Source organism: Mytilus edulis, chromosome 2, assembly GCF_963676685.1.
Source record: "Mytilus edulis chromosome 2, xbMytEdul2.2, whole genome shotgun sequence".
NCBI lineage: Eukaryota > Metazoa > Mollusca > Bivalvia > Mytilida > Mytilidae > Mytilus > Mytilus edulis.
The window spans coordinates 75,049,966-75,063,868 of NC_092345.1; the positions used below are offsets into that span (position 1 = coordinate 75,049,966).

Consider the following 13,903-nt stretch of genomic DNA (forward strand, 5'->3'; position numbering starts at 1 on the left):
CTCTATCCAAGTCAAAATTTGTAAAAATAAACCATTATAAGTCAAGTACATGTACAGTTAACTACATTCCTGAAAATTTGTTTTACTGTAGATGTCACAACTTAATTCAGAGCTTCTTAAGAGTGTTATTCAGTGTACTCGAAGACACAGTATATCTCTATATTAACATCTTTTTGAATAATACATATATATTCTAAAAACTAGAGGCTCCAAAGAGCCTGTGTCGCTAACCTGCTTCGTCAACAATGAGCACTTTTTAATAAAAATTATCATGAAAGCTCAATAACTGAAAAAAGAATTAACTGACAATTTAAGTCATGTTAAAGTATTTGTAGATCTTGTCCTGCAGATAAAATTTAGTTTTTTTAATATTCTATGTATATTTGTATCTACTATATACTTTAAAAATGAAAAGAAGATTTATATGGTCTTTTTCATTGCATAAAGACTATTTGCAGACCAAAAGTTGTGAACTTCTATCAGGTATATTATCTTTCTTTTCCTTTTATCTAAAATGATCAGTTATCTTGATTGGCAATGAATCCAAACCTCAGTACATGTATTCCACCTAAGACTACCTATTCAACACTGTAATTAAATCTTTGAATATTGAGTTATTGGTATAAATATTGATTTTGTTATCGGTAAATGAAAACCATACTTAATGTTACACATATGTACTTCCATTCTCAATTTATTTTACACAGTACTAATTGTCAATACCTATAGTTTGGCATTGCACAAGGTCATGTTTTTCTGTTGACTGTTAATGAGGTATTTATACTAAACCCATTGGATGTTGGATATATTCTGTTTGATAATTTTAAGTCTTAGATACATGATATTTTTTATTAATTGTTATAAGCTTTGAACTAGCTGTCAGTAACTGTAAGTTCTCTCAGATATGTAGTTATTGTCTTTTTGTTTTGGGTTATACAAGTAACAGTCCAACTCTGTGTTTTTGATACTTGTTTTTTTAATTTGTACTTTGATGAGTTAAGCCTTTTTTCACTGATTCCACTGATTGTTATAGTTTTATTTTATTTCTTACTCTTACACCACTGTCCCAGGTTAGGTGAGCGCTCACAACCATGTTAAACTCATTATTTATGTGCCTGTCCCAAGTCAGGAGCCTGTAGATCAAGGGTTGTCATTGGTTCATGTCTGTCATATTTGTTTTTCATAAATTGATTTGTTATAAATTAGGCCTTTATCTTTCCAATTGAATTGTTTCCTATTTTTTAAATCAGGGCCTTTTAAAACCAACCATACATTGTGGGTTTTTCTCATTGTTGAAGGCTGTAAGGTTGCCTATAATTGCTTACATCTGCATCATTTGAGCTTTGGTGGATAGTTGTCTCATTGGCAATCATACCACATATCCTTATTTTATAGAGGCTATTCAAAATTTCAATAAAATTTCAACTCTGCAAAAACATAGATCACACCCACACATAGTTGAGATTTAGATTTTATTTGATTTTTGGTGGTTAAATGCCACTTAAAAGTACCACTTTGAGGCTATTTCGTGGCAGCCAATTTTTATTGGTGGAGGAAAAAATACCACCAACCTTCGATAGGAAAACTGACAAACCTAGTACATGTAAATTAAAATTAGAGTCTGGTGCACCTGCATGAGAGGGGTTCGAACTCGCAACCTCAGTGTTGACTGGCTAGTGATTACAGTAGTAACTACTTAGACCACTCAGCCATCAAGATTTGGAAGTGCCATCCCTGGCTCCCATGTAAGTTTTTATGGAACAGCCTTAAGTAATATTTTAGAAATGCACAATAGAAAATTCTTCTGAAAAATGGACTCATTTAAGCAAATGATGAATAAAATCTTCCATAATCAATCATAGGAATTTGAATTATATTGACAGTTCTATCCAGAAGACATGAAAGTGTGATTACAGACTGATTGATAAACAGATTGTGTAACTCATAAAAGCATCTCACTACATTTATTTTATGCTCATATGCATTGTTATATATAATTATTTGCTGTCTCATTGACGTTTACCCAATATATTCTTTTAATGTTATGTATAAGACCAAATAGGAATTTCCAAGACAAATATTCAAGTATCTTAAATCAATAAAGAAAACACAAGAGAACAGATCATCTATGAAATCTTCTTAAGATACTGTAATTTTCTACAGTCACAATAATGTCCAATATTGGAAGAAACATTCTGGCATATTATGTAACATCTGACTTCATAAAGCATAATTAAATGTTCAATATCCATTTGTCTGACACATTTGGTACAACATGTTTGATGTAAGCTGATAATGCTTCCTAGATGTAGTCAGAATGAGAGAATTATATGTTATTCAAATCATAGCAATAAAATACAATTGCATCATTCATTACTCAGAATTGAGCTGTGGGTGTTAAGTTACCAAATATAAATCTTTCTAGGAATTTTATATTGTCACTTCATCCATTAGTCTATTAATAATGCATTTGTTCATTCCCTGTAGTGATCAGATTAGGTCAAAGATATGCCAGAAATAGTGTTTCCAATGCTTTTAATTGTGTTTATCACTGATCCTAAAATATATGAGCTTTTATGAGAACTTTCATTTTTGATTGATAGCAGAGATGCATTCTTATGTATATCTATTCAGTCTAAAACCATGTTAACAAGTATAAATTATTTTGTACATAAATCGTTTCATTTGTTTAACATTTGTCATTACAGGGCCTTTTATAGTTAACTATGAGGTGTCATGTATGGTTTTTGGTCATTGTTGAAGGCCTACAGAGATCTATAGGTCTTATTCAAATATACATGTCATTTGATCTCTTGCTTGCATTGTCTCATTGTCAATCATACTATAACTCCTTTTTTTTTTTTTTTTTAAATAAAAGCTATGCTCAGGCTCAAATTTATACACATGTAATGAAATACCATAAATGACATGCACGATGTTTAGGGAACATCCAGAAATTAGTTACAAAACATAATTCTTGAAAAAATTGTGAATTCACTACTGAAATAAAACATTGAATTATCCAAATACTTCCATTACGTTACTTCAGGGGAAAATACTGGAGAATACTAGAGAAATAACTTTAATCTTATCAAAATCAGTGTAGCATAAAATGTGAGATGGCCTACATTAAATGGTAGACAATTATGTTCCTTATAGTTCCTTATAGGATCTACACTATTTCAATGTATTTTCATGATTGAAATTCTCTATATTAATAAACTGTTAAATATAAGGCAAAGTATAACCTTGTTCTGGTACGGATAATGAAATTCAGAACTTTAGTCTCTGAACTTTGAAATGTAGGGCATCATGACATATTATTATTGGCTATGGGATGTTCACTGTACAATCCTTATGATGCATACTTGCATAATTCTATATGACTGTAGGTTTATAAGTATCTTAAAGATTCAAGTTAAGAAGTTCATATCATGAGTAATTCATTAGTCATCAACAGGAGCTACATCCAAGAAACAAACTATTTATCATGACACTTATTTGAAAAAAGAAAATAAATAACAAGAGGCAGTAAAATGAGAGCAAACAAGGTTTCTATTACATTTATACATGTAATTTTAAACAGGGGTTAAAAAATCCACTAGCCCGACGCCCGGGACTAGATCATTTACGCCTCGGGCAATTAAAAGGTGTAATCCGATATGCCTGACGGACTAGTAACAAAAAATTCTTGACGTTTCCAAAATAGAAAGTGAAAAATCCCTTCATCACTATTCTAAGTTAGCCATTTCGATTCAATTAAGTCATCTGGGATTCCAAGAATTTGAACTGGTTTGTACAGGTCCTGTTGTACATATTTTAAAACTAGAACAAATAACTCTGGCATGCCTGGGTGGCCTGGTATCATGTGTTGATTGCAATTCTCGTACTTTAAATATCGATTTCTCATACCATGGCTTGGGGTATTGAACATTGCTTATCGTGCAGAGATTTTCAATTAACAGTATTTGGGGGTATGATGTATTGATTGGTCATGACCTGTCTTGTTGCACAGCTCTTGAGTACGAAACCATGCAACAAAATATTTCTTAATATTTTAGTACGGGAACCCCAGGGACTTCGTCAGTTTCAAAACGAAAAACGGTAGATGAAGGGAGTAACGAGAATTAAAATTTATCCCCAAAAATGGTAAATACGACAGGGAAAAGCCGCGGAAAAAAAATAATAGTGTCCAGGACAGCGCTGTCCTGTCAAGTCTTTAGAGCGAGACTCACACATGTTCATGCTTATTTGGCGGCATTTTCCTTTGACCTCTTGTTTTTTTTCTCTTTTATCTTTACAATTTGGCCAAATAAACACACATTCACTTCCTGAAAAGTTGGCAGAACTGGGACACATTGATTCCTCTGGCAAGGTTGGCTGTTGCTGATGAAAAAAACAGACAATGCTCTGTGAATATTGCCGTTAGTTGCCCTAAGCACGCCAATAAAAAGTCTGCTTTGAATGTGGGAACAACTAAGTTAGGTTAAGCACCAAAAGAATAAATAACAGATCAACAAAAATGATTAAATACAGTGTATAATGTCTCCTTCAAAACAAAGGACACCCACTTTATATTATGCATCAAACTCTTGATTTTTAAGGCATACTAGGGCTAGCAGGTCAGTTTTGATGGACTAGCTGTTCTTCTAACAGGGCTAGTAAAATCCTGCTGCCAATAAGTCCTGGGCTAGTAAGTTGTAACAATTCTTTTTAACCCCTGTTTTAAAGCAACAAAATGTCATAAGTCCTGAGAGACAAAGATGGAAGAAATCAAGAACTCTGAACAGCTGGGGAAAGTACAAACACAACAGTCAAGCTTGAAACAGCTCTGAATTTGGACTGTTATTGATTCTTATATAATGTCCTTATCATAGCTTCATCGGGGTGTAAAAACGTTGACCGTGCACACATTTTTAGAATGAAGCGGGACACAAAATGTACTTCCGTCAACGCTTTTACACCCCAATGAAGTTACAAAAGAAGCATTAAATTCTTAAATAAAATATATACATATTAGCAACTTACATACTTACTTTTATTTTATATTGTTTATAAAAAACATTTATCATGTATATTTACCCTGCGATTAGTTTGTAAACTTATTAAATATGAAAATGTAATGTGCAGCTCCAAGGGTAGGAAATAGGATTAGCCAAACATTTTAAGGTATTTTCATACGCTTTGATCTATTAAAATAATGTATTTGTCCTGTAAGAATCCAAATAATTCCTTCATGTCCTGCTCTATGCTCATTTTAACATGGGTAAGCATTATATATTTGACCAAATTTACAATGAGAGTATGCTTACTAGGCTAAAATATCGACAAAAATAATGCCTACCCATGTTAAATGAGCATAGAGCATGACATTAAGGAATTATTCTGAATTATTTGACACAGCCTAGGTTTCTTACAGAATGAATGCAGTCTAAGAACTCCAAATTTTGAAATTGGACATTTACCTATTATGGTACAAAATTGAATTAGTATCCATAGAATTTTATAATAATTTGTCAAAATGTTGTTCATATCATGCTTTTTTTAAAAATATAATAAATTTTATGGATCACTGGATTTTTTTTCAGGCTACAGGTTGTGCAAAATTGTAAGAGTTTGCATAGCTTATGCAAGGATAACCCACTTCTGTTTGATAAAAAGAAAACAACTCGTTGAATTCTAAGATAAAATATTATATTAGAAGATAGCTCAATTAATATGCTTTCAGATAAGAAAAGAAAAAAAATTGGGTCACCAGACTCGATTTTCTACATAACAAAATAGGTAAATTCACAACACATTCTTCATATAATAGTATCTGTATCTGAGTTATCTCCCCCTATGATGCAAAGATGAATAAAATGACTGAAACAAAAATATTGTTTTTTGTAAAATACAGCTGTAAATATCAATAAGACACATAATTTTCTGTATTAACATGATGATGAATAGTCTTACTCATGAATTCCATACTACTCTAAAATTTCCACATTTCAGTAAAGATCTTGACCAATTATTATCAGCTATTTCAAAATTTGTGATTCAGGTAGCCACCCCAGCTTCCTTAAATAGCAATCAGTAGACCCATACTTAAAGTCATTCAAGACTTTGCAGATATAAACCTATAACATGAATTTTATAACAATCCAACAAGAAATGTAGATGAGAGAGTGTACACTGCAATGTTCAATGTGATAAATATTTCCAAGCTTAACTACTGTGTTAACAAAATTTATTCACACTAATTTTCAAACTCAACCAAGACATTGCTGATATCAATCTTAAATGTAAATTTCATAACTATTTGGCACAACTTGTATATTTGAGAGTGCTTACACTGCAGTTTTCTATACAATTTACATGTCCAAGGACATAACTCCTGTAAAAATAATTGATCAGCGCTGATCCTGGAATTCGTCTAAGACATTGCTGATATACACCCTTGATTTCATAAATACATTTGTATTTGAAATGAATTATTTACTTCAGAGCGATTACAATGCAATTTTCTATAGAACTTACATTAATAAACTCATTGTTATACAGTTTGCAAAGCAGTATGATATTTCATATTGCATACAGGTCACAAATTTATTTATAGATTAGTAATAACTGGTTCTGTTTTTATGCTTTTTAAAAGTAAGGTAGTGTTGGTACACAACAGAAATATCCAATTTGTTCAGAATCTTTATTGAAAGAATTAAAACACAGTATTATGAAAAACACTTAAATTTAAATAGAATTCCAAACTGTACACACGGATCACAGCTTTTTATCATTCTATCAGAATTTCCTTTTTAAATATGACCACCCAAAACAAATCTGTCAAGATAGATCTGCTTGGGACAACTGTCTAAAAGAAGTTATAAGGATGCAATGGTTTTAATAATTCCCCTACTTGGAAAGTGATAACATATGGACACTCTGTCATAAATTCTTATAAATGTAATACTAACCTTTCCTTTTTTAACTAAATCTTGAACTTCATCAACTTGTATATCACAAATCTGGTAAAACATTTGCCTACATGGTGGTAACCTATCTGGTCTGTATATATGTACTGGTTCCTGAAAGATGAAATGTTGTAATAAGTACATATCATAGATTTTTAATATATATTAATTAAGTAAATGGAGCTGTAGAAAAGGAGATATTTCAAATTTGACTTATCTGTATAAATAAGATAATGTAGTGTGAGTGCCAATGAGACAAGTGTCCATCCAAGTCACTGGTTTGCTACACATGTCTGCTTGCTTATCATTGTTCAAACTTAAGTCTCCCTGAGGCAAATAAATCTCTTTGTATCATTGTTAATTGGGATTCCAAATCTACCCACTTTCCTAATATTCATAGCTGCTCACTTCTAAATGACTAATATTATTGAATTTATAAGACTAGAAGCTAGCAGGAAAAGGCTAATATCATATTTCTTTGTATTTAGACAATCGAGCATATAAACATGTGTATATGGTGTCTACTATCTCATTCAATTTGACTTAATTGCATCAATATTTGAAGTTGTGTCAAATTGTTAATAGAAAAAACATACTGCCTTTAATAGTCAGCACAATATGGTTAATTTTTTATTGTCACTGATTGTCAATGTTCAAAGACAAAAAGTAACTTCTCAGCATTAATTCCCTATATTAACTCTCATTAACACATTTCATGCTCATTGAACTTTCTTTGAATTGACAGGGATACAGTGTGTCCTACCTACATGTGATTTCCCATTGCTAAAAAATAGTAAAATTGAAACGTAGTTGATAATTGGAAAATATTGTATTCTGCATATTCTGTATCTGCCTGTCCCTATACCAGGAGCCTGTAATTCAGTTGTTGTTTGTTTCTGTGTATCATATTCTGTATCTGCCTGTCCCTAGCCAGGAGCCTGCAGTAATTCAGTTGTTGTATGTTTCTGTGTATCATATTTGATTTGCATTCATTATTTTGTACATAAATTAGGTGGTTAATTTTCTCTTTGGAATTGTTTTACATTTGTCATTTCAGGGTCTTTTATGGCTTACTATGTGTAATGGGTTTTGCTCATGGTTGAAGGCTATACAGTGACCTATAGTTGTTTTTAAAAAAAAGGTTATTTATTTTTCTGTTAGTTAGAAAACTAATATTTACTGATTCTGTTGTTGCTCCTGGTTTTTGTTTACTACCACCTGGTTTGTTTATATCAAGACTCTCCAAATCTATTTTAGGAACATTTGGTGCGTTACGTTTCAGAGCTGGGAATGCCAAGGTATTTTCTGATCTCTTACATTTTATTGCCACCATATCTCCACAGGAAGCTACAAAGGAAAATCAAAGGTTCTTATATACAAAGTCTATTTTGTTATTCCATTGATTGAATCTAAAATTCCAAGTTATATAATTGTATTTCAAGCTATAAAACTGACCAGTGCAGAAAAACTTCACTCAAATATTAAACATTATATATAATAAAGTGAATGAAGAGTGGTCACCTTAAGGAAGTGAACTTTAACTTGAAACAGTAACATAAAAGCATGAAATATAAAGTTACTTGAATGGAGACCAACTCATTAAAGTACACATGAAAATTTAAATGAATATAAATGATCCTAACTGATGGAAATTTAATCTCAACTTAAATCAAATTCAGTAAGAATTAGGTTTTGCATGGATACTGCTATTATCACAAAGAGGCATCTGTATTTAGAGGTATCTTATCCTACAACTTGTATTATCTTAGTATGACATGACTTCCAAACAATAACTCTATCAGTCAAAATATATTTATTTTCCACTGACCATTTGGTAGTCAAACTTTCTATTTTCTATAACAATAACTGGCATCAAACATGCCTGTTAGGACTATCAATCAAATTTCTTTACTGAAACATGACAGTATCTTTATAGGTGAATGACTTTCTTTTAAAGGGTTATAAATGTACCATTAACATAATAATAAAGTTTGGTGGCATCTGGTTCTTTACATTATTGATCTGAAACAACAAAATTTTTAAAGAAAATAAGTCAGTTTTAAAATTCTTCATAGTCAGTTCTATATTTAAGTATTATCGTTTTGCTGATTTCTTTCATTTCAAATTTTCTTCTTTGCATTATTTTGAGAATAACAATAAAGCAACACACTGATTTTGACAATAAGCCTTAATTTCAGAATCACAAACATTGTAATTATGACAAGATATAAGATAAATATGTCTTTATGTTTAATGTATTTATGTATTACTGAAAAATTATTACACCAAGGTTTTTGATATCACAAACTAGTCAAAACATTTACTAAATTTTATCATCGGTATAAGGACATCATTCATAAATATAGCTCAACATGCAGACTTCTTATACGTTCAGATATTTCACATCCAATATTTTATGGAAATATTCTTTATAAAGCACAAAAATGTCAGTATTCACCTCAGAAGCTAACAAAACCTTTAATAGACTTATTAAGAAGGGATATAGTTACGATACTGTTGTCAGGTCATTAAAGATTGCATATTTTGGCGTTAATATTGATTCACTTATAGGGTCTTTGCATCGGAACTAAACACATTTATTATTAATAAACCAGTTGTTGGCATGACACAGGTTATGTTCTTCTCATATGTGTTATGATGGTATGATACTAAACCCCTCACGGGGAGGATTGTGCCTGATATTCATATGATGAAGACATAATTTTTCAATCAGTTTAATTGAAGTCCGGAGCTGGCATGTCAGTTAACTGCTAGTAGTCTGATGTTATTTATGTATTATTGTCATTTTGTTTATTTTCTTTGGTAACATCTTCTGACATCAGACTTGGACTTCTCTAGAACTGAATTTAATGTGCGCATTGTTACGTTTACTTTTCTGCATTGGCTAGAGGTATAGGGGGAGGGTTGAGATCTCACAAACATGTTTACCCTGCCGCATTTTTGCATCTGTCCCAAGCCTCTGGCCTTTGTTAGTCTTGTATTATTTTAACTTTTAGTTTCTTGTGTACAATTTGGAGTTTAGTATGGTGTTCATTATCACTGAACCAGTATATATTTGTTTAGGGGCCAGCTGAAGGGTGCGAAAATTTCTCGTTGCATTGAAGACCTGTTGGTGACCTTCTGCTGTTGTCTGCTCTATGGTTGGGTTGTTGTCTCTTTGGCACATTTCCCATTTCCATTCTCAATTTTACTATTTACTTATTTTGCAGCCATGACCGGTCAGAATGGGGACATTAAATCTGATGCCTCATGTAAAGAGAGTGCCACACTCTTTGCACATTAAGAACCCTTGCAACAACTCTTATAGGGGTCCAAGTCAAAATTTCTGTCCCTATCCAATATACGCTCATTTTCCAATGGCATTCCAAATCTCCCCGACCAACATCCCGGATGGCCTCTATTACAAGACCTACCTATTGTATTTATTGGTAACTTGTTCTCTTCCTGAACATGCATGAAATATTTGCCACTGGATGTTAAGAAACCAACAATCAATCAATCTATTAACTATTGTTATTTACCTTGTCTTTTTCTATAGTCTATCGTTTGATACATCTTAGCCTCTGGATGTTTTTTGGGATCATATCCATATTTGGTCCACAAACACCTCCAGGGACCATTTGTGTAATAAAAAGCCACCAATGGTAACAAATACTTCAGTTTGTCCTCAAATCCTGTGAAATGGTGATTCAATGCAGCTCTTGACCAAATAGGACGTGTTTCAAAAAGCTGTAATAAAACAAATAGTGTTTTACATTTTATTTTAGTTTCAAATATATGTTCATCATTCAACAGTTTTTAAGAGATTAAGAACTTACATGTCTAGTTCCATCAAGTTTGTTTGAAACTGGTCCAGTAGTTTTAGACATGATTTATGAGAAAATGTGAAAGTTCAATATGTTAAATGTGTATCCCTTGTGACATTATCAAATAAAGTACAAAATATATAACATTAATAAAACATAAATCGAAAATCTATGAGACACTGGTGTCAAATTTCTATAATATTTGAAAAATTTACTGAAGGAAAATTTTATCAATTAGAATTAAGAATTATAATTTTCCTTTCTTTGAAATAATATGTGGAATTTCACAGTGCTTTCTATTAATTTTTATTTGAAATTTGACTCAGGTTGGTCCACAGAATAAAACAGTAAAAGCTTCACCAGAAACATGTGTCATCCTATCCCCATTCTTCATAAAATAGACAGGTGAGGGGAGATAACTCAATATTTTCTTTTTTCTTTTTTACTTTTCACAATTCTGTGGATTCTTTGAAATTCAATGATAAAACTAAAATAGCATATTCATCAAAGAGATCTTTCATTCTTAATTAATCATTCAATTTATAAAAAAAAAAACTTCTGCAAATTTTCTACCAACTATTTCTCAAAATATCATTTTATTCAAATGTCTTTACAGTATACTGTCTTTCAGTATATCATTAAAACGTGTGGCCATTTTACAAACAGAAGCTGTCATTATTGGTCTTCCTGTGTTAGTATCACCCTGCTGCTTAGATGTGTGTAAAATACCCATATTTGGGATTGTTATTTTTTAAATATACAAAGCATAGGACTTTCAGATAACAGCTTTAAAAGCTATCCCTACTTTGCAAAATCAAACGTCAAAGTCAAAATTTATACACTTTACATCGTGTCATCAAGGCATGGCTAATATTTAGTTTCTGAAAGCATGTATTCTAAATTTAAAAATAAATTGGAAATGCGTGGACACAGATGATGTCCCTGCTTGCATGTGACATAAAAAGGGACATAACTCAAGAATAATAAAAGTAATGTTCTGAAATAAGGACTTGAGTTTTGAGGTAATAAGAATTGTGTACAAGTTCCATAAGGTTCTGTTAGAGAATAGAAACAAACAAGAATGTGTCCAAAGTACACGGATGCCCCACTCGCACTATTATTTTCCATGTTCAATGGACCATGAAATTGGATAAAAAATATAATTAGACATTAAAATTAGAAAGATAATATCATAGAAAACATGTGTACTAAGTTTCAAGTTGATTGGACTTCAACTTCATCAAAAACTACGTTGACCAAAAACTTTAACCTGAAACATGCATTGTCATTTTCTATGTTCAGTGGACCATGAAATTGGGGTCAAAAGTTTAATTTGGCTTTAAAATTAGAAAGATCATATCATAAGGAACATGTGTACTAAGTTTCAAGTTGATTGGACTTCAACTTCATCAAAAACTACCTTGACCAAAAACTTTAACCTGAAGCGGGACAGACGGACGAACAGACAGACAGACGGACGAACGAACGGACGCACAGACCAGAAAACATAATGCCCCTCTACTATCGTAGGTGGGGCATAAAAATTTACATCTTTTCCATTTACAAAGATAAATAATTATAGAACAGTAAAAGTGACGCCAATTATACTCAAATTTGATCTCTGCTTTACGGTAATTAGCATTGTGAATAAAATTCATAACATTTGGTTGAGACAAACTTATTTCAGCAATTTTAACATTTGTCAAGGGACAAAACTCTGGAAAGGTAATAACTATGCCACCCAAATTCAAACTTGATCTGAGTTTTGTAGTAAGAACTTAGAAGCATTGTGCAGAAGTTTCATAACATTTGGTTGAGGCAAGTAAAGTTTGAGAACAGAAATCAATCTTGGGACAAGGGTAAAACTTAATGCCCCTTCCATTAAAGCAAGAGGGCATAAAAAATGTGGTTAGTTATGGTATCAAGCAATTTTTTTTTTTGCTGAAATGACAGTGAGCACTTATATGTCCTTAAGCGTACCTTCTCTTTTTCATTGGACTAATAAAAGTAGTTCAAGAAGATGTTAAAGCAATTATAAAATAATCAGAAATAAGAAATGAAGACAAAAATTGACCTTCTTCAATTCCTCTTCCTGTTTTGGTTTGAAGAATTTTTTATGTAACTCTCTGTCTGCCTCATCTGATGGACTTGATGGTACATCATCAACATAGCTCACAAATCTTGTATATACTGTTCTTTTCTGACGAACTAAAAACAAAGATATAATTTCTGAGATAGCCTACTAGTCTGAGCAAATTTCTCAAGATTGCAGTATTATACATGAGAATAAGCTTTAAGTTTTGAATTGCAAGAGTTGTTTGAATGTTTTGATTGGTTTTTATTGTGTAGGTAATAAAAGATATCATTAATTCTAATTCAACATACAATATAATAATAAAGGAATTTCTCGATCATTTCTTGTAATCTTCTTATGCCAAAATATGATATAATATATGTATATATATATATATATATAAAACAGAAGTGATGGTCTTATAAGTTATAAGACTCAAAATAATTTTATAAAATAAGAAATACTATTCAAATATCTACTTGTAATGACTTCATCCTCTTTCAAAGGTAACACCTGCCTCTGGCTCATATTTATTCTGCTGTATAGATCATAATTGGTAATTGGTAAATTATAATAAAATGTGGTTGTATTAAATCACATCACCGAATTAGACTATTTTTCCTCTATTTGTGACATTTTTACCTATTGTTTTTGTTGTTTTGTTCACACATCGTTGTCAATATAATGGAATTTGATGCGACTGTCATAGAAGTGAGAGGTTTAGCTAGCTTTAAAACCAGGTTCAACCCACCATTTTCTACATAAGAAAATGCCTGTACCAAGTCAGGAATATGACTGATGTTATCCATTCGTTTGATGTGTTTGAACTTTTGATTTTGCCATTTGATTGGGAACTTTCTTTTTTGAATTTTCCTTGGAGTTCAGTATTTTTGTGATTTTACTTTTTATGTAAACTGTTGATGTGTTACAATGTAGATTTGTACATTTTTTTCTTGAACAATGATGTAAAATCATATAATCAGCAATAATGAGAAAATAACCCTTTATATACTATAAATAAAAGGAGAAGTGGCATATAAGTCTATGAG

The 13,903-nt window shown here is 31.5% G+C and overlaps 1 protein-coding gene across 1 annotated transcript in view; it reads right to left on the reverse strand.

Moving 5' to 3' along the window:
- LOC139512979 (general transcription factor 3C polypeptide 5-like) overlaps window positions 1-13,903 on the reverse strand; it is a 45,228-nt gene that overhangs the window by 19,984 nt on the left and 11,341 nt on the right. Inside the window, exons 4-7 of the mRNA XM_071301013.1 lie at window positions 12,855-12,988; window positions 10,496-10,703; window positions 8,134-8,300; window positions 6,957-7,067 (exon numbers count right to left, since the gene is read on the reverse strand). Of these exons, the coding sequence (XP_071157114.1) occupies window positions 6,957-7,067; window positions 8,134-8,300; window positions 10,496-10,703; window positions 12,855-12,988 (620 nt within the window). The remainder of the gene's footprint in view (window positions 1-6,956; window positions 7,068-8,133; window positions 8,301-10,495; window positions 10,704-12,854; window positions 12,989-13,903) is intronic.